The 22,120-nt window shown below is 40.5% G+C and overlaps 1 protein-coding gene across 1 annotated transcript; it reads right to left on the bottom strand.

Moving 5' to 3' along the window:
- Positions 1 to 2,827: 2,827 nt before the first annotated feature.
- LOC116418366 lies at positions 2,828 to 7,775 on the bottom strand. Its single transcript, XM_032601295.1, has 5 exons — positions 7,656 to 7,775; positions 6,816 to 7,062; positions 6,325 to 6,389; positions 4,224 to 4,491; positions 2,828 to 3,995 (listed from the first exon to the last, which is right to left on the bottom strand). The coding sequence occupies exons 1-5, from the start codon at positions 7,773 to 7,775 to the stop codon at positions 3,568 to 3,570; spliced, it is 1,128 nt and encodes a 375-aa protein (XP_032457186.1). The 3' UTR covers positions 2,828 to 3,567.
- Positions 7,776 to 22,120: the final 14,345 nt, after the last annotated feature.

The following is a 22,120-nucleotide window of genomic DNA, read 5'->3' as shown; positions in this document are numbered from 1 at the left end:
TAGCGCCATCCGACGGGCGGAAGACAGAAGCTTCCCTATTTTTCTGTTACCGACTGCCGCAATTCTCTGGGATAATAGTTTTGCATGTGCGGCTATTGTTAGGGATGTTAGAAACAATTAATATTGATAAATAATTGAATGTAAATTATAAATAAACAAATTATAAAGATTGTGTATGATGGCTATTTTATAAAGTGCATGGCTGTTGAAAAAACGACAAGGGGTTGTAGCTTTCATCAGTAAGAACTATATATTTTGTTTTGTAATTTCTATTCCGGGCTAATAATATATAAATTATAATATTATTTAACAATTAAAAAAAAACTACTCAGTTGATAATTTACGATTCTCTTTTGATTTTTCTTTTTCAATATTGTCATTTTTGTTTGCTTGTTTCGTTATAAAAAACATGCGCGTGGTTAAAAAGAAAGAAACTATTTTATGAGTGAAACTCATTTGATGTTCTTCGCATCCAAGCAAGGGAAGAGGAATTTCCAAGTTCTCGAGAGCATCAGTAATTTTAAAAATAGTATCCGCGCTAACTTCTCCCGTATTCATCACTTGCAACGTCGCTCGTTCCAAAATTGATATTAATTTAAACAATTTATCGGATGGTTTAATTAAGTAACCACGACTTCGCATTTCGATGAGTTTATAATATTCTGGAGAAGTGTCATTTGCACCCAAACGTAATGATGACAAACATTCTTCGCAGCTGACAGATTCATTTTTTTTTAGTTTTCATTGCAGCAAATCGACTTGCTCTTCGAGCGACAAATCCAGCGATATATGCCAATACATAATCTGATGTTGCACAATGAAAATAATCGTGATCATCTAAGTGAAGAGATGCATCGCAAATTTTGTCAACGTTTAATCCCTTATCCAAAATTGTATCAAGCTGATCGTTCCACTGCTGTTTTCGTTCATCAATCTTCGGAATGTCTTTAATACCAACAAGTACGCCAATGAGATCACTGCCGGTAACGTTTGATCCTTTTGGAGGTTTAATTAAAGAATATGTCGATACGAGCTTGTACATTTGAAGAAAGATTGCTGAATCGGGATGATCATTGCATCCACAGCAATGCCGCATCATTCCGAAAAATCTCTGGAAATATAAATATTTCTTAGAAATAAAATTGAATTGCATTACAAAAATAAAGGTGTACAATATCCGTACTTCTAAGTTGTCCTGGTTAAGTCTCGCTGTCATCAAATATTTAAAATTACATTCGCTAACGAGATAGTTACAAATTTCGAGAGCACCTTTTAACGAAACTTTTAAGCCATAGCATGTTTGTTCAGTGATGAATTCAAAATTATTTTTTTTATCTTTGGCTTCTGCTTCCCATTCTTCTAAAAATTGCAGGAAACTTTCTATGCTCTGTAAAATTAAAATGATGATATCAATGTCTATATGTCCGTATACGTTCGTGTCTATGTATGTATGCACAAAACGTGTGTGACGATTACGGAAGCCCTACATAAAACTTGTAAGCTAGCGAACTTACGAGCCGATACTGCCAAAACTAGCGCAGGCGTGCGTATATACATACATAAAACACAAATTGTAAAGCTCACTATAGTCGTCGGCAGCATCGGTTCGTAAGCTCGCAAGCTTTTTACGAATTGGAGCTGGTTCTCATACTCAGAGATTACGATAAAAAATCGCACTTTTTGAGCTTGCGCGCGTTCACGTCTTACGAGCGTATGATGCAAAAATAATTACATATGAGCGATATAAAAAGCACATACCTTCCACATGGCGTTTCCGGGCTTTAATGCATTTGCTGGTGTTCTACAATTCATCGCTGTAATCAAAGATTTTACTCTACTGCAGAACTATATAGTTCCGTCGCAATCACGTAAATTCGGATGTTCATCTCTCAAGATAGTCATTGCCTCAGCAACACCAAAAAACTAAAAAAAGAATAAGATAGTTAAGAACTGCGAGTGGTTACAAACAATGAAAATTTTGTTTTATCACCTGAAAAGCTAAAGCAACGTTCATTTTTTTATAAAACTGTGGTTTGATGTGCTGTTCGGTTAACTTATAATTAATTGACATGCTATATGCTGATGGATCTTGAATATCGAGTGGACCATACCAATGATTCAGTGACACGAATCCATCTGGTGTCTACGAAACATACACGATAGAAGTCATAAATATACGTAGTCAGATATTAATATTATTGCATTTACACATTCATTTTTTATCTTTATTTATACTATACCCAAATGCGATCATATCTTTCATGTTTCGAAAAAGCGTTTCGTAAAAATTTAATTAAATGCGGGAAATCCGAAAAAAACGACAATCGTCGATTTGGATCTACAATGTACTCGACACTAACGTTTTTTTCGTTTACTCCAAACTTCTCCCACATATTCCTATTCCACGATGCGCCGTTGTTTGCGATGCTGTCTACTCTCAATCCAGCCCTTTCAGCAAGAATGATTGCCTCTGTCATTATTTGATGTAGCACTGTGCCATTTGCGCTCCCTTTACTCAGGAAACATCCTAAGGTTTGCACCCATTTACCCTTGAAAGGTTGAAACATCACAACCAGAGCATGATCCCCTTTAACAGATTTTTGATGCTCCGGTGTACATTTCCCAAGATCCGTAAAACCTTCAACTTTCAGGTTTTGACGATTAAATGCAACTGTTTTTGACAGCTTCATTTCACCAACAAGAAGTAAACCTATAAAAAAATTAATTGTGGATTAAGTAAATAAGTCAATCGACATATAATTCGGAAAAACTTCGATCATAGCTTACCGTGAACATCGCTATCTTTCATACTGGATGTTTTGGCTTTTAGTAATTTAAATGTGCTTTCATTAAATCCATAAGCTCCTTTAATATGTTTTAGATAGCGGTTCAACGTTTCGCAACTTGGCAAACATAATATGTTGTGTGTTCGAAGATGATTATATGTTTTACGGCTCTTTATTCGAAGAAGAAGACATTCATAAATCCACTGTGTAGTGTATCTTATACCTCTCTGGTCTTCTATTTTTGATGCATTAAAACAAGCCCTCACAGCTAACTGCTGATTTTCAGGCAGTTCCGCGCAAGCTCGTTCAAGAGCTTCGACATTGGCCTTAGCACATTGCGTTTTAGCTTCTTTTAATTCTCTCTTCAAACGTTCCACCTGCAATATACGTACGTAAATTTATATATTTATACCGTGCAATGTTGCTTTATTATTTTCTGACGTACGGGCCGGAGAGAATTTAATCACGAGAGACGAGGTTACCGCGAAACTTAAAGTGCGAATCGCGCGGGAAAAAAAAGATCCTCTGAAAAAGAGCGAGTGAGCAAGTAATCGAACGGAATGCTTATACGTGTATATAATATTTTGGAATGTCTTTCTCTCGTCGAGGCGAGGATCGTGAGGTGATCGAGAAATTTTTTGAAAAAGAGACGCGTGCACGCGTCCATGGACTGTTGTAGCCAGCATTTTTTTTATTGAAAATTTACTTGATAGTTTGATTAGCGATGTATATATCTTTTATTATATACGCGTGTAGTACACGCCGTGACCTAAACCTCGATTTACTGCTCGCTCTCGTGCAAAAGTGCACTGCAATTTTCTTTCCATTCGGCAAACATAATGCATTTTACTCCAGTGCAAATAACTTGTGGAATCCAATTACCAGGTAATGTGACTGACTGAGCGTTGTGCATTAACGAATTACAGATTTCTACAAAATGATTTTCTCGCAAAGAAACTGTTGTTGATTCTGTCTCTTCGTTTTCAGCATTCACCAATGATTGGCTTTCTCGTGAAGAAACTGTTGCACATTGGATCTCGTCAATCTCACGACCATTCCGCGATGTACCTTCATCAGTTTCGAGTTGGTGTGCTTTCCTCTTACAGCTTACGAGCGAATTGATATCAGAGATACTTCGCCTTGCTTTTAACATCTTTTTATTCGCCTCATCGATACTCCGTGCATTTTCCGACGAATACTCGCAAGGTGCTTTAAAATACATTTAATAACAGTAATATACTCATATCGTACTGGATTTAAATGTTATAACAGTGATCAAAATTATTTCGAAAAATCCAAGATTAAAGAAACGCGCGATTGTCAAGACGAAACAGTCTGCGAAACGATAATCGAAATAGGATTTTCATGTCGTTTAATAAGTTGATTGGCGTATGCTCGATCTTTTTATAAATGTTGTATGTATCTGACTATAAATACCGATTTGTTGTTGTGAATTACGCTGTACGTGATCTGCAATTGTGTCTGCAACCTCCGCAAGTTGTAGCCTGTCAGGAAAAATGCAAGGCACAGCTCCTTTTCTCAGTGCCGCTTTTTTTCTCTGGAGAGTTTGTTTTGTGCCATCCGGAAAGATTTGCACGAATTCCTTAACGACATCTTCATTATTAAAGTGCTTTTCGCAAATGAGATTATTCTCTTTCAGTTTCTCGCCTCCAGGAATCGCACTTTTCCATGAATCCAATACGCTCTGTTAAAAAATTCAATTACTATGAACAAGAATCGCAATAACACTGGTATATATATATTACTCGTAGTAACGTTCATGGTTCCTCTATTACAAAATAAAAGCAATTACTTTGGTTGCTTTGTAAAAGCTCAGTTTTGATTCATTCTCGCCTTCATTCGATACACAACGATTTTTTTTCGACTTACATCCTTCAATAAAACACGACATTAATTGCACATAAGAACAACACGAAATTGCAGGTACTGATGTTTTCGAACAAATAAAAACTTTGAATTTTGACGGAGATGCGTTCTCTAGAGAGACTGCTAAACAACTGAAGACACGATGTTATGATTTTTAAGCCCTAATGTGTACTTCGCGGAAGTCAGTGCATCGCCGCAAGTTTCGCGAACGCCAATTTCCCGGAAAATGTGCGGAGAAAAAAAAGATTTTCGTAACGAATTAAAGCGATTTCCTATTTTACTTATTTGTTATCACAACTTACCTTTATGCACAAACATTATCAAAACTCATACTTTAATTTAATAGTACGGGCTGAAAACTCAACAATAAGGACGACGTGTGAAATATATTTGCATCGTACAACTGTGAATGATTAAATATAAAATAAAATAACAGCCACGAAATAATTAATTTTCTATTCAAAAGTAATCTATATAAAAAAAAATTAAGAGTACTGGAATTGAACCTCGACCAAAAAATCACCAGGCCGGCATCTTATCACCACAGCCACAAGCTCCAATGTCCTAAAGTAATTTTATGTCGCAAATGATCATCGCCCCCTGCGGGGGCTTAAGTTTTGATTTAGTTTGAGTTTAAGCTTAAGTTTAAGCTTAAATTGAAGCTTTGTAGTTTATAAGCTGTACAAACATCTTGTTGTGCGTTTAATCGCAAAACCTGTTGTATATTGCGTAGCCCATTTATTTGGGTTTTAAACAAGAAGAAAGGTAGCGGAATTAAACAAACTTCATTGTGTTTCCCATGTTAAAATTTATTTATTATTAATTAATGATTATTTGTTAATCTATTCTTCAGTCATAATAGTGAGATAATTGCTGCACATAAGCATAACGGCATAACTAGCGAGCAGTCGATAACGTGATTTTCAAATCGTTAGGCTCTCGATAGATGGCGCTGAAACCAGCGAGGATTTGGTGGTCTCGCTATCTCTGTAGGAAAAGTCGTCCCAGTTTCTGGGTACTAAGTTGCTTCTTCTCTCTCTTCCTCCATGGCGGTCATCTAAACAATATGAGCATGTAAGTTCTCAATTGTAGAGATTAAGCTCAGGGAGCAGAAAACCCAGCACCGTTGGCAACCGGATGTGCAGAAAACACATTCGATAGCTTACTTCAGACTACATCGAAATTCAGTGTACGAAACTATAGCAAAAATTAGCTGCTGCGCGTGACACGCGATTGTTTGGAAAAATTGTATTAACTATTGATTAATAGACTTTACAAAGTACAAAAATAAGAAGTAAAATATAAAAAAAATGTGACTGTCTTGGGGACAGCCGATAGAAGTTGTTACGTCCGGGTGGCCGCACAGAGCGAATACTCGCACGTTAGAAATAATTACAGACTCCGAGTCGATGAGACCTTTTATTTAGCGCAGTCCGCTCACGCGATACCGCCTAGGGAAAAGGTAAAGAAGCGCGTGATTTGACCGGTAGCTCGGCTGACTGTATCATAGTGATAGCTCACGGAGTAACTAGACTCAGAGTGACTTCTAAATGTATTGGACTAGCTAGGTTTAAACACTATGTACTGACACAATAACGTTGCATGCGACACTGACGTGAATTTGAGAAGATTGATAGGAGAAACGACTTACCTTGACGAAGCTGACTTGTAGTAACCGATAGGGTGGTTCGCTCTCGTTCTGGTACTGTAGCTCGTCTCAAAGGGCGCGGAGTTTGAAATGTAATAATTCATACGCAAGGATTAAGTAATTGAGAGAAATGAGTTATTCAACTCGTCAGATTATAAATGGTACAAGATACAAGTCCTCGACTGAGTACAACTCGTTAGTTCGATTACAGAAAAATAGTTTAAGTCGCGAGTCGGACAGAGCTTCGCCCTACCAATAGGAACTCCGGAATACGAAAGAATGCTCCTCCTTGCTCTCCATTGGTATTTATAGGGATGAGGGTAATGCATAAGCAGGGAAGGTTCTAGCCAATCAGGATTTAGGGAGGATGTATCTCTGAGTAGGGGTGGGCACCCCTTTTATTAATCAGTGTCCCTCAGTGCGCGGCCCCTAGTCTGGCCAGCTGTAATGGTTTTCTTTATTGTAATTTCCCTCATTGTCCTATCGATTTCCACTTATTTGGGTCGTTTGTCCGAGATTAATGGCCTCCTTATTGTCCGGTAGCTCTGGGGTGTCTCCCCTTGTTTGACCTAGTTTATTCAGGATCGTTGCCCTTTCATCTGCCGCCGCGCGTATCAGTGGCTTGGTTGTTTTGTTGTGCTCTGTGTTGCCGACCGTTGTTGGTTCGTTGGCCTCTGTTGTGCCTGCCGTGGTATATTCCCAATTACCGTGGTGAGGTACTTCGTTGGTTGAACGTGTTATCTGCGTGTGCGTTGACCGGCCAGTTTAGGTCATAGTAGGTTGACGTGACACTCCCCCCCCCTCCCCTCCTGATTGTTGTTCAGCGTAGGACGCTGAATTTTAAATTTTTGCTGAATTGGGATGAGAAGATTTAAGGATAAAAAGCGGGAGTAGGTAAGTTCATATATTTATACAAAATCGTCGTTCGCCGTGTTTTTGGTTCCCCCCCCTTTTTTATTTACAATGTGTGATTCTTGAGTCGTGTTGATCTTGATTTTGGTGTCCGAGGTCCGTTCAGCGTGTTGATGGTTATCCTATGCGGTCGGTCGCATTGTCACGGGGTCTCTCCCTCTCCGATCTTTGGTCGTTGCGGTGGGCGTACCTTCTTGTTCTCACTTCTTGGCCGTGCCGTTTTCCTCTAATTGGTTCTCTTTGCGGGGGTGAGTCCCTTCCTTTGGATCTACTCGGAAAATTTGTCACCCGATTGGTTTCTTACTTTTCTTCGTCTCCTCGGTCCTTCTCGAGGTTCGCCTACCTGTGTCCCTTTAAAAGGACCCCGGACTGCTCATTCCGCACTCAGTTTCTCGCCTTCTGCTCCTCCGTGATCGTCCAACCTGTTCGAGATGTTCGTCTCTGTAGTGCTTTGTTCTGGTGTCCTGGTTCGGTTTGCGCGGGCCGTGATCTCTACTCTGGTTCCGATCTTCGATCCAGTGGTTCATGCCCTTAGTTGACATCGTCCTGCCTGGGTCCCATCAAAGCCTGTTGGTTGGGTAAGTTTTTTTTTTGTTTAAATTACCCAATGTGTAATATTCCCTTTTTGGGTCTTAATTCCTCCTTTTTGTTTTTTCTTTTTTGTAGGCCGATCGTTACGCCCTGTTACGCCACCGCCCTCTCCGGCTTCTGATTTTGAGGACTTCTCGGAGGAAGAGTCCCCTTTGTTCACTCTACCTTGCCATACCCAGACTCCCTGGTGGATTGACATGGGGTCTTTTTGCCCCTTATGCCGTCAGCCGCACCACACTCCGACCATTGAGCAGGAGTACTACCGTGATTATGACAGGGTAAGACGTAGTGGTTTTTTGTGTGTATGTATAAAAAGCCCTCTCATTGTCGTTTGGTATGTTTAATCTTATTTTTCTTTTGCAGTTCGTCTTCGATTCCCGGTCCCCTGTTGTTCGGGACTCCTTCCCTGACTCTTGGATTGAATGTCACCATGAGTCCTGGGAGGTTCACGCGGCCTGGAGGATCTGCTCGATCTGCCGTTGCCGCCTTGATCATTCACCCCACATGATGCGTCTCCGGGGCAAGGGCGTAAGTTTTTCTCTATTTTGTGTCCGCTGTTTCGATGATTCTGTTTAATAAAAAAAAATTTCTTGGCTTGTTTACAGAATTTGATCCGCATTCCCGGTCGCAAGTGCTGTCCAGTGACGAGGGACGCCGACTTGTTTTGAGATTTTTGTAATTGCGTTCTGCGTGTGACCATAATGTATTTGTTCTGCGTGCTTTTTTATATTTTCGTTATAGTACTCCTGTCCGTTGATGTATAAATAAACAAATGAATAAATAAATATATACGTATTGAAAAGGAATTTTTTCGTCTGTTAGTCTTGTTTTCCGTATCCCCTCCTCCCCAAACTCGACTATCCTTTAGGGATACACCCGGTCCGATAAATGATGTTCCGGTTATTATTCGTTTTTTTTAGTGGGAAAGTGCCCTTTTCTTTATTTTTTTTTTTTTTTTTGTCACATACATCGATTTTACTTTTCCCTTGGGCAATGAAACAGTAAGAGCCTTCTCGAGTCGAGAAGTCTCGTCCCCGCTTTTCTTGCTGCCGGTTTACATCTTTTTACTAACTATTTCCTTATATTAATATTTCTAGAGTTATAATTTTTTTGTTTGGATTATTTTATATCTCAAGCGAGTAGGCGACGCGCGAAGTGGATGAGTGCGGATGTTATTTTGTTTATCTTGGCCCGTCTCCTAGTCGCTTGATTCACACAAATTCTTAAATATAGTTTTAGCCTAATATGACTTAAAACGTACATTCCTCTTGATTTATCCTAAAACTTTCTTGGCACTTATAATCGAATAGTTCGTACTTCTACATAGTTTTAGACTTAATTCCTAATAATGTTAGAAAAATCTTTGTCATGTAAATTTTACAACCTAAGTTATTTGTAGATGAATTAATTTATGTCGGTTAGTTTTATCTTAAGTGTCCCTAAGATCTCTAAAACTAGTTTGTTTTTGTCAGCATTAAAAAAAAAATTAACCTTGCAACCAAAATCTTTTTATTTCTTTTCGTTATGTTCACACTCGTTGATTATATGGTCGCACATATGATTAAATATGTTTTGTTTTGGTTAGATATATATATATATATGCATAGTTAGAGAGTTGCTCCCTGTCTTATGCTGGTATTAGTTATAAGTTTGTTCACACAAGGATTATATAGTTTCAGACATGAATATAGTGTCCACACATGATTATAGATTTTATTTATTTGTTATGATATGCATTTTTAAATGCTTAATTTCTCTGCGGGTAGTCGCGTATCGGTGTTTAGACTTTATTTAGTTGCATTCTCTCTACCTGCCGACTCGTGATTGTTTGTTTTTCTCTTATTCGATTATCCAGACTCTGTGCTCTCCTCGATTATTGCTGACAGTGCGTTTTCTCGGACCTGCATTGCTGGCACTCTCGGTACATCATAAACTTTTTCAGCCCTCGCGTGCCCATGGAATTCGCACCTGATCGTTGGGTCTAATCCTCTCAGAGGCACGTAAATTGCCTCCGGCTCTTCTCGTCTATTCCGTCCTTTTAAGTTTCGGATCCCTACTACGATTAAGAGACTCACCAACGTTCCGAATATACCGATTATTACCGTCATAATAGTAATGGTCGTGTTTCCTCCGACCCCCGTCGTGCCGCGCAGTGGGAAAAAATTGATAAAATTCGAGCCACGCGTCATTTTTAATCGTAGAGCCATAATTTTTTTTAAACTCTTTAAACAAGCATCAAGTTTATGATTAGTTTGGGCTTTATTATTTTAAGAAAAAATAAAGCGATTTAACTCGCTGTTCCCAGGGTTAGGTTAGTTAGCCTGCTTGTGGTTTGGTAGGGGTGGCTTCTAGGGGTCGCATGGGTTTAGGGGAAGGTGATACAATAATTTCCGCACCTGTAGCTTAAACTTGATGCTTTTTTAAAGAATTTAAAAAAAATCATGGCTCTACGATTAAAAATGGCGCGTGGCTCGAATTTTGTCCATTTTCTTCCACTATGTGCCGGTGCGTGCTACCTGCGGAATTGTCTCCGGGCGTTTGTCTGCCCACAGGGTGCTTGCCGCGGTGAGGTGTACGTGCGGTATGAAGATCTCGCGTTCATCTTGGTCTGCTCCCCCATAAAAATGCTGTCCGCTATTCTAAGATGACATCCTTCGGGTATATTTACCTCGCCGCTTCATTCTAAGGTGACGCTCTGTTTTTCTTCCTGGCACATCACAGTCCCGTTCATTCTTCCGGCTGTTGAAAATATCCATTGCGCAGGGTTTTGTGTCCTGATAAAGTAATACTCAGACCCGTGTATCAAGGTTCGTTTGCACAAGTTGTGGGCCCTGTATGATTCCGGATCCGCTCTCAGAGTGCTCTCGCAATACATCCCCCTTTTCAGTTCTTGATTGGCCTTACATATTCGAACGCGGTGTACTTTCAAACACTCTCCTATTTTCTCCTTGCTCATGAAGAAGTGTTCGTTGTTATCCGGGTTTATTACTGGATAATCGCCCATTGGGACGATTTTTATTGCGGTGTGTCGAGGTAGTTCGAGTGGGTCGAAGACAGGAATTGTCACAAGTTCGTAGGTCCTGTATACCTGTTCGGTTACTAGCGGAATATTTACCTGGATTATTAGCTGCCTCTGTAGCAGGTACATCTCCACAGTGCCGTACTCGCGTATCGTTGCATGGTTTATTGATTCAAACGGTGTCGCCTGTGCCTATCCCTCCGTTCGTTGGATCCGAGCCAGCGCGTTTCTCATTGTTCTTGTCGACAGCCCATACTCCTTAATCTGCATGATGGTGATTAATCTGCTCACCAATTCTAAGTTTTCGTTGAGGATTTGGATACCTCATCAATGGATGGTTCTTGTTCTCCTTCCACTGTGTTAGTTTCATCCTCTTCGTTCAATCCAAGCCTAGTCATCAGCGTGTGTTTTTTGCGTTCTAGAGTATTTCTAGAGTCCTGCCATCAAACATGTGCTCCACTTCATCTGTAATGCGAGGTTCTTATTTTATTCCGCTGGTGGTCATAAGTTCTTTGATTGTGTCAGATTATAATGGTTTTGATTGAATACATATAGTCTAACTATTCTCATCATTACGCGTCGCGTTTTCCGAGTTCTTGTCTACGAAACAAATTCCTATAGCGTCGTCGCTACGCGTTATCATGTAGTGGTCTATATTTTCTTCGACTTCCTCCTTGATCTCGATTACTCCGTCCGATTGGTTCCCCCTTGCGTGTGCTGTTCCCGAAAGTGGGTCGTTCATGAGCCCTTCGGTACTGATCGTATAATTTTTACAGTCGGTAGTTTTGAGGGTCGAGGGTCAGTGGCCGTACTACCTGCGCCTCGGCCGGGATTATTGTTCCGGCGCGTACCTGGTCGGCTGCCAGCGCCCGCTGTTCCGCTATTAGCTTTCCGTACTCGTTTACTCGTTTTTCCCTTAATCGTTTAGCTTCTCGCATTGCAGTGCTGTTTATCTTATCTATTGTTCTTTCTGAGATTGACTCGCACCTGACTCCGACATGCGTGGCCAACACCTTTTCCTTCACTCTTCCTACTACTGAGAATTTTCTCCGTCGATTCTTGATCGCCTGATCTAAATGGCATCTATCGAATCCGATGATTTTCTTGCAGTATCAACACCAGATGGGCGGGATTTCGTTCCGGAGTTCGTCCACCGTCCGAGTGACATTGAGTGATGCTAAATTTCGCAATTCGAACGCCGTTTCCGAATAGCACCGTCCGCAGAGAAAATTTATTCCGTATTGGTAGCTAACACGTTCGTAATTTCTAATTAGTTCGGATTCAGTTTTACAAAACCGATCACGAAATGTGAGGCGGTCGGCCTCCTGATTGCTGCCTGCCCGGTATAAATCTTGTGACATTTTTCGCACTCACGAGCTGGCGCTACCTCAAGCAGTGTCGCCCCGCAGATGTTGCACATGTTGCAAATCGGTAACGTGATCTTCGATAGTATATGCGTGTCTAGAAATCTGACGTAATCGCCCCGAGTGTCTTGTACAAGTTGATGATAGCAGAGTTGACAAAATAGTTTTTTGTGATCGTTAGTGTAGTATCCGTGTACTCCTGCTTTGGTTTGGAATGAGTACAAGCCTTCCAACGCGTTACAGACTGAGTAGTAGTCCATTGGCTTTTTATTGTTCTCGAAGGTTCAATCCTTGCTTAGTTGCTATTTCTAGACAAAGATGATCATAGTTTTTTTGATTTGTTTAATATCTTCCAGGCGACGCGCGATCTGTTGTGCGTGTCTTCTCGCGCGTGTTAAGTCTTTATAAACCGCGAGTTCGCACATAACTTTCCCACGGATTCCCTTCAAGAACGAATAAATAGCCAATCTTTCTCTATCTTCGGGTGAATCAGTGATTTCGAATACTTCTGCTTTTGCTAAATTGCCCTTACTGTTGTAGGCGAGGAGGAGTTCCGCTACTCGCGCGCCGTATTCGTTCTCCGAATCACCGCGTCTTTGTGCTGACCACGTAATTTCTTTTCTGAATTTGATTAATTGATTTACTAATATTTTCTTTGCTTTGTCAATATAACAACATTGTACAATTATAACAGCGTTGTTGAGAACAGGAATTTTTTGTTTAATTAGACTTCTGTCTCGAATGAGCGTTTAAAACTCTTTCGCGGTGGAAATACACCTTTGGCGTTTGGTTGCACAGGGTATAATTGGTTCGCTACCACTTGATACCGTAATGGTTGCTCTCCCCCCTCGGTCAAAATCGCTGCGGAAGCGATGCCGTCGTCCTTCGGATGGGGCGGGGCCTGTGTTTGATATTCGTTCGGCTGCGGGTGAGGTTCCTGGTCCTTTTTCCCCTCTTCGCCTTGTTTTTCTGATTTCTCCTTTCGCGATCCCAAATGCAACAGTAATTGTGTTACCGAGTTCCAGAAACTTACTAAAATGTAAATTGAGAATCCGTATATAGAATGTAGAGCATAACCGTGAATTATTGTGTCAGCCACGAATTTAATGAGTCTCGATATCATAAACAAGCCAATTATCCCAGCCGAAGCCGAGCCGAACGTCAAAAACTTTCCCCATATTCTACCCCATGTTGATTCTGCGAGTCTCGCCATAGCGTTCTCATCGAACAATCTCGTGACTGATAGTCCGTCCATTCTAGAGCTTCTGCCCGACATGCTCATCGCGATTGAATTAAGCACTGCTAGCTTTTTGACCGGGAACATTAAATGATGTCGCAGTGCTTGTATTTGCGCTGGCGTGTATATTCCGCTTTTCGCGAGGTTCGGGGGGTCCGTGTAATTCCATGTTGGTTTTGTTTTTGGTTTTAGCGTGTTTGGTGTTATTCCCGACTATTGACGCCTGTGCCGCTTTTATTATCGTTTCGCGTTCCTCCGCCAATTGATATTTTATAAGTCCCAAACAAATTATCAGTTTAGTGTGCGAGCGAGCGAATGAGTCTTTGAACGGTTTTATCGCGTCGCGCCATTCCAATTCTTCGATTCTTTCGGTTTTTGCTATACTTATTGATTTTAAATCTGCTTGTTTTAGAAATGGTGTCAGATTGGTGCACACGATCTCGATGTTGTGTCGTGACAGGGTTGGTCCGATTCGCGGCTCATCTCGTAGTGGAAGCGCTATATGCGTTTTATTATTTACGCGTATCGCCGTTGGAATCCCGACCTGTAATCGTGCGAACATCGGTAATTTTCCCATAATTTTCAATTGTCTTGCCTCTTCATCGCAAGGCTCTCCCTTTGTTGAGATAAAGTACATGAAGTTGTCTGTATATACTGTTGCGTTCCCTAATGTCGCTTTCCGATTGTACCTCCCCCTCGTTTGAGTCCTGTCACGTCTCCGTTGTCTTGATTCCGAGTTCCTCCGATCCCAGCTGCTCGTCGCCGTTCTGACCCGTCGCGGTGGTTTGCTTTATCTCCGGGCTTTCTTCCTGACTTTCTCCTGAAATATCTTTTTCTACCCGTTCTTTTGAGCAGTTTTCTTTTGGCCTGCGTTTTCTTGGTGCTAGGGCTGCTATGGATTGTTTATATTTTGTCCCCTGTAGTCTTCCGCCTCGACCGCGCGTATGCATTGTGTGCGTTGGCGCTGTGTCTTTACCGCGGGCTGGTTTGCCTCCTGCCGCGTCGTCCGCCGAGTTGTCACACTGTGACTGATGTATATCTTCCGCCGCCACTATATTTATAGCCTTTTCTACCGGGTTTCTTGAAAGCGCGTCAGCTATGTTCGTTTTTCCTGGTTTATAGATTATGTTAAATTCGAATTCCGCGAGTAATAATCTCCATCTGTTAACTCGCGAATTCGGGTCCCGCTACGTATATGTGCACTATAATAGCTCGGCGGAATTCAAGCATCATAACAGAAGTGGAATTTCTTTAAATATCATAATCAAACAATGTATCACTCATTATTTTTATTTTTTATAGGTTTTTTAAGTAATGCCGAGTTGAATAATGAGATATTTTTCCATTTTTATTCAGATTTTTTTAAAACGAAAATAGCGGAACTATAGGGGAGAGGGGGGCTAACTTGAACGCATTTTTGTCGCTTTATATTTTAAAACAATTACAAGAAAATAAAAAATCAATCAATTGGTTTTCAAAAACTTAAAGTTCGAAACAGTTTTCGCGACTTTAGTTCTGAAAACAAGAAGTCTTCAACCGGAGCATATTGCGAATTTTCTTTAAGCTTGTATGTTTGCGTTGTTTGCTTATTTCATTTTCGTATGGTTAGAGTTAGAATCTCTCAGCATGCTACTTGAGTTTAATGACTTGTTTAAGTTCAACCGTGTTTATTCTTCACGTGTAATAATAGATCTGGGATTACTTAGATAGTTTTCGACATACTCATAACCTCTACCCAATTTTTCGTGGTTTTCCTTACGCCTGTCCTTGTAAGGTGAGACGGTACGCCTGGTTTTGGTTCCGTGCAGATTCCAGCTTGGGTTCTCTGCATCCCAATACTCTTCGTCCTGGCCGTAGCTGTCATGCCGAAGCGTGGCAGAAACTCCAAAGAAGTTTCTGCTTGTTGCTCCTTTCCCTGTTCTTGGAGTCTCTGAATTTTCAGCATTCATGTCTTTCTGATTGAGATTTTTGTTCATCAGAATGCGTGATCCAGGCATCTTTACGTTACTCAGTATCTTGGGCTTTCCAAGGCTGAGAGTCGTTGCCGTATTCTTTGACTTGGATAAATCTGCGGGTGCAGATCTTGGTGCCTTGCGTTCGAACGGATTTGTCCCTCAAAACCAGTCGTTACCATGGTCATCCATTCCAGAGTTTTCTGAAGGCTGATTGGGCTCTTGGTGCTCCCTGAGCAGCAATCTATCAACTGACTGAGGGAGCCCGTTCATCTCTCCTCGAATCACAGTCGTCAGATTCGACAAAGTCTTGTTTGTCTCCACGAGCTTTTCTGTTAGGCTCAGCTGAGCTTTTGTATTTTCCTTGAACAGCTCTAACAGAGTTTCCATCCTTGGACTTTCGTGGGGGTTTCTTAAGCGTTTTGTAGCACTTGTCCTTTCTCTTTCGTCAGCGTGGATTATGGGTCCTCTTAACCCTACCACATTGTCGTTTGCAGCGTGTAGAGTGTTCAGGAGATGTCCCGTTTCCTCCAGCGTGAAGATGTTCTTGTCTGTAAACAACACATAAGCATGTGTTGCTTTTGGTTGCTTAGCAACCCCCTTATGCTTGACTCGTGTTCTCGAGAATTCCTCCGCACGTGTTTGCGTTCCCGCGATTCTTGGTATTGCTTTGACTTTCGACTTTTGTCTTTGTGCAAGTTGTGACTTGTATGGCGTTTAACATGAAATCACGCCAAATTTTTTTGTTATTCTACGCGTGCCTTAGATTTATTTCTGTGTATCTAACCTTAAAATCTAAAATAGTTTGGCAGCACTGTCTAAAGTGCTACCGTCTACGAATACTTTAATGTTGGAATATTAGCTATATCATGCGCCATCGAGTTCTGTCCGATGGCGCCACAGCACCCCAAGATCTTAAGCCATCTCAACCACTTGACCCGCCGCTGAGCCCAGCGGCGCTCTATGCTCATCGCCTCACTACTTGCCAGCTCCTCGAGCCAGCAACACACTCTCCGCTTTGTGAAGGGTCTTGTGACTAAGCTTTGTGGTGGGCTTTGTGAATAAGCTCATCCAATTGTAGCATGCAACACTACGGTATTCCGCAGGTCTACATCTAAGACGGATGAGAAGCATGATTTACATGTGAAAAGTTTGTTCCTGTTTTAGAATAATAAATTGAACTCTGACAAAAAAACGTTACAGAGGTTTTTGTCGCGTTTTTGCTCGTAGAATCGATATCCGCATTCAGTTTTGCAAAATTACGACATTTTAGGTTATTTGTTTAAATAATTTGTTACAAACAATTGTAATCGACAAAAGAAAAAACACGGGTACTTTTATTTTTGGTTATGCAAAGGATGGCACAGTTCGTTTCTTGATATCTCTGCCATATTTTGCATGGTATTTGGCATGGTCAATGCCCCCTTCCCAGAGTACGATTGTTTATAGGTATTTTACACTAAGAAATTGAACTCTGACAAAAAAACGTTGCAGAGGTTTTTATCGTGTTTTTTTGCCCGTAGAATCGATATCCGCATTCAGTTCCGCAAAATTACGACATTTTGGGTTATTTGTTTAAAAAATGTGTTACAAACAATTGTAATCGACAAAAGAAAAAACACGTATGTAAGGCAGAGTAGCTGTGTACGCGTGTGCACAACGCGCCACTTCGCCGTGGAACCATTAAAAGCACAATAAGTTTCTTAGTAATAAACAGATACTGAGTAATAACAACTGATACTTTCTTTGACAATTTTTCCTATCAAATTTTCTTTAAAGAAAGCCTTAAAAGTTGGCATCAGAATAGAGTTTTTTGCTGCTTTTAATTTACTGTGATCGGAGAATGCCCAGGCCATCGAGGGAATACGGAAATGAAGGAAAAGGAATTAGGTTATGGAATATTCTGTGATATGGAAAAGTCTGGTATAAAGTTAGGATATTCTGCTAAAACGCCTTTTTATTCTATTCTAAAACCTTACGCCCTTGCGGTGAAGGCAAGCGGAAGCATGCTTGTACAGTCGTACACACAAAATATTTCTAATCACAGCTCACGCAATGAAAAAAGAAGGAAGCACGTTCTGTGCTATAAAAGCGGTCTCTCGTTCGAAAATTTTTTGCGCCTAGCTCTCGAAATCTCGTAATCAGCTGTACCGACCAAATTCGGGCTGTGCGTCGAAGCACAAACTCATTTGAAATTAAAATGCAAGAGCTAGATAACCTGTAAATGGGTTACGTTTCGATCAGCGTTGGGCTACGCACCTCCTAGCTTTTCTCAAATCGCAAAGATTTTGCTCATGGAACATTGGTTTTCGGCGCAAGCCGATCATCAGATTCTGCGGAAATAGTTTAAGTCGCGTCCGCTTCCCCTTTTTCTCGCGCTGCCTTCGTCGACCTCCTTAGCAACGGTTTCCCTCACTCGTCACCGGGCGGCGCCGCGGCAGCCGCCGCGCTCACTTCCCCTCACGCGCTTCTCCGCCTGGCGCAGTCGTGGGGGGATTTTCTTTTTCTGACTGGGAAATTGAAAAGTCGAGGAAAATTTTTTGGACCAATTCCCATAGACTCAGTTTTTCACGCTGATTACGGTGGTACCAAAATGTTGTATTGTTTTAGAATCACCCTGTATTAATAAATGAAATTTTTACCTTTCTATGTAGTTTGTATCCGATAATTTTTCTACACAGGCACACGCGAGTTTTGAAAGTATTTAAAATTAAACTTATGCACTAAAACTTATACACTAAAAAATCTTTCTTTTTTTTCACTGTTCTAAACTCGTCCCGTTGGCAATGTAGTGGATCTGTGTTGCAATCTGGACATAGCCAGAGCCCGCACAGATCACAACACCACCACCACCGCACGCGTTTCACCAAAAAAAAACCGTCTACAGCCGAAGCAAAAATCTTGATTTTTGCACGGAAGCTCTACACGAGGTGCCGGTAAGTTGCGTCGCTCAGCACGAGTTAGTTCAGCCATGTACGCGATTCGGCGCTCCCGCACACGTCTGATTTTCTGCTGCATTCTGTTGACTTTTCGCCGACGTTCAAGCTGAAGCAGACGCTGCTTTACACGTCACAGGTGTTTACGGGCTACAAGAAGCCGATGCAGGCGAGCTTCTCGTTCCGGATCCCTTGCAGGATCATATGGTTCGTCTGCTTCGCGATCACTACTACTGATGCTGCTGTTGCTGCTACTGCTGTTTCCTCGGTGCCTTGGCTCGACGTCGCTGTCGACGCTATCAACACCGGAGTCGTCAGCCATTTCCTCGTCCTCTGCCTCCTCCTCTTCTTGGTCACTCTGATTTTCTTCCTTCTCCTCCTCCATTTGGTCTTCAACATCATCTTCAGCATCGCGTAAAAGCTGGATTCGCGCTGCTTCCTCCTCTCCCGCTTCATCTTCGGCCTGAGCCTCCGCCTGTCTGGCCATTATCCGCGCAGCATTTTCTTCTTGTTCCCGGGCTTGCCAAATTTGCTCAATATCTTCGTCGTCGGCGTCGTTGATCTTTAGATTCAGGTACAGCGGTTCTGGCGACCCGTACGAACTAGCAAAATCTCTCTCTCTCTCTCTCTCTCTCTCTCTCTCTCTCTCTCTCTCTCTCTCTCTCTCTCTCTTTCCCTCTCTGGTGAGTTCAGTTGACAACTCCGCTGATCCATCATTTTTTGTACTGCTTTTCTGCTGCTTCTTGCCTTCGGGCCCAATTCTGTTGTAGATAGTTGCACGCTCCTTTGCAGAGGCACTTTGAATAGAAAGAAAAGGGGGAAAGGTTCTCTCCAATGTATCTCGAAAAATCAAAGGCACTTTGTATAGAAAGAGGCAGAGTGAGGGACTTCATCCAAAGTACAAATGGCACCATGCGAAGTAAACAATCTTGACCTTGACCTTGACCTCTTACTGGTTCGGGTGAGGGGGGCGGTCAAGGTCGGTTTTGTTTACTTTCTCCATGGTGCCTGGGTACTACTGACTTTTATTATTACATGTACGTGGTGCAGAATCATTTGCGCATATACATACTGTAGATGCAATTATTTATGATAAATATGGGAATCCTTGTATATCAAGAGGTATTATTAGTACTGATAAAGAATTAAATAAATGTTTGGCAGAAGCTGCAGTATTTAAGTTTTCAAAATCCATGTGTGAATTATTTACATACAGTCTTGTATTTCAAAGACCTATTAATTCGTTAGAATTATACGATAAATATAAATGTCATTTTATGGACCCGAAACTACCAAAAATTCAAGCAGAACAATGAGCTTTGAAAAGCATAGAAAGTATTTTATTATTACATGGGTTGAGATTAAATGATTTCCATATATCTAGTATAGAAAATAATTACGATGATGAAGAATATAATAATGTATTACAAGTATGTAAAGATGGTGAAAATTTAGATTAAATAGTTCTTTGTCTACCCATCAAAAAAAAAATTATGATCTGATCATTAATGCTACAATTAACAGTATAGGAAATAAATATCAGTTTATCGATGGTGTCGGTGGTAATGGTAAAAGTTATTTACATAACGTGATGATTAAATATTTAATTTCAATATGCCGTTCATTACAATGGCCTGGACTGGCATTGCTGCTAATTTATTAATTAATGGAAAAACTGTCCATAGTATTTCCAAATAACCATTAAATATTAATGAACAAACAACGTATAATATTTGTCCTAATTCAAAATATGGTGAACATATTAAAAATGTAAAAATTATAATTTAGGATGAAATATCAATCGTTCCAAAGAATGCTTTTGAAGCAATTGATAAATGTGTTGGAGTGGTGGATAAATAAAGACACTGTGAGGTTAATAATAATTGTAAATATATTGTTGAAAGTAAGTGGCATAAGCCACGAGTCGGTTTTACATCCGTTCAGCTCGGAGTCTAACAGGCAAGAGAGAGAGAGTATAGTACAGTGTCGCATAGTCTGACTCCACGGAGCCGAGTATACAGTATAGTATGCGCTTAGAGTATATATGCAAGGCATGCGCACTATGCTCGCGTTTGCTCGAGCTTGTCTCGTTGCACGAAATCGTCGTCAACTAGGAGATGGCGCGACGAGTACGAGTTTTATGTATTACGGCTGTATAAATTCACATATTACAACAAAATGTTCTCGTGAAATATGTAAAAATGACCTTCCTTTTGCAGGAAAAGTTATTGTAACATCTGCTGACTTTAGACAAACCCTGGCTGCAGTACGGCATAGAAACAGAACAAAAATCCTTGAAACATGTGTAAAAAGGGTTTTTTTATGGTCAAAATTTTCAAGACTATCATTGAGTGAGAATCTACTATTACAGAATCCAGATAATAAATTTAAAAATTGGTTACTTGCCATAGGTGAAAACAAAAATATGACTAAATATCAATTACAAAATAATATAAGAGAAATACCAAAACAATTTATTCGTGAAAATGATTTAATGACAGAAATTTTTAGACATAAAATTTTGGACAGAATTTTTGGATTCATTAACACCTAATGGATTGCCACTACATAAATTAATATTAAAAAAAGTGCAATAATTAGTTGCTTAAGAAATTTAGACATTGATGGTGGTCTTTGTAATAGTACAAGATTGATAATTAAAGATATAAAACAATATGTTCTTACAGCAGAAATTATTACTCGAAAATATTTCGGTAAACAAGTATTATTGCCTCGTATCGATTTAGCTTCATCACTAGATGAAATACCATTTGGTATGGTTAGAAGGCAATTTCCAATAAGACTTAGCTTTGCTATGACAGTAAATAAATTTCAAGGCCAATCGTTTGATAAAGTTGGTTTATATTTATCCACTCCAGTATTTAGGCACCGTCATTTATATGTTGCATTATCAAGAACAACATCGAAAGAGAAATTAAAAATTTTTAAATGATGAATCTGCATATAAAAATAATAAAAATATTACAAATAACGAATGTAAATAACGAAAATTAAACGACGAAATAAAAATTTACACAAAAAACATAGTCTGTTGCGTCGCAACTCAGTATTGAACGTGTACATATTACGTTTTGCGCCTGCGCGCGCACCGAATGAGTGTTTGTGTATGTATGTGCCTACTGAGTCTAGCGCGGTGGCACCACCGCGCGTTGCTGCCTCCGCCATCTTGAGCGGGACTCTCCCGCTCATTCGCGCGGCTTGTCCGTCAGTCACCGACTATCATTCGAAGCTTGCGGAGCTCCCTCGCGACTCTGTCTCCTAGAGACTGCCGAGCATACTTGCTCATATCGAATCACTCTGTCTCCTAGAGACTGCCGAGCATACTTGCTCATATCGAATCGTTCTGTCTCCAAGAGACTGCCGAGCATACTTGCTCATACCGAATCGTTCTGTCTCCTAAAGACTGCCAGGCATTCTTGCCTACATTCAAATCGCATTTATTCGCCTCGAAATTGTGTATGTGTGTGCTTCGCATTGTAATTTCGTGGTATCTAACCGTCAAACCACGTGTATGTCGTGTGCGGTGCGCCATGTTCTTCGCGACGTCACGCCGAGTTTTATTCGTTTTAATATTTCGTATTAAATATTAATTATCTTTTGATTGATTGAGTAATCACTACTATTACAACAATACTAAAGTAGAAATTATAAATTGATTTGCTGAGAACTCTTCACTATTAGTACACTACTGAAATCTGCGTCATCTCTACTAATAGTATATTACCAAAATTTAAATTATATATTGATTGGCTGAGGTATCTTTACTA

The sequence above is a fragment of the Nasonia vitripennis genome, assembly GCF_009193385.2.
Source record: "Nasonia vitripennis strain AsymCx chromosome 1 unlocalized genomic scaffold, Nvit_psr_1.1 chr1_random0004, whole genome shotgun sequence".
Taxonomy (NCBI): domain Eukaryota; kingdom Metazoa; phylum Arthropoda; class Insecta; order Hymenoptera; family Pteromalidae; genus Nasonia; species Nasonia vitripennis.
Note: the sequence above shows the minus strand (reverse complement) of the source record. Positions and strands in the feature narration are given on the sequence as shown.

Bases quoted from the DNA above. Each gene is read 5' to 3' on its own strand.
- LOC116418366 (XM_032601295.1), bottom strand. From the start codon at position 7,775: ATGTCAACTAAGGGCATGAACCACTGGATCGAAGATCGGAACCAGAGT. The intron at 7,063-7,655 runs GTTGGACGATCA...ACGCACACGCAG, and splicing joins GAGACGAACATCTCGAACAG to ATAACACGTTCAACCAACGA. The intron at 6,390-6,815 runs GTGGAAATCGAT...GCGCCCTTTGAG, and splicing joins CGGACAAACGACCCAAATAA to ACGAGCTACAGTACCAGAAC.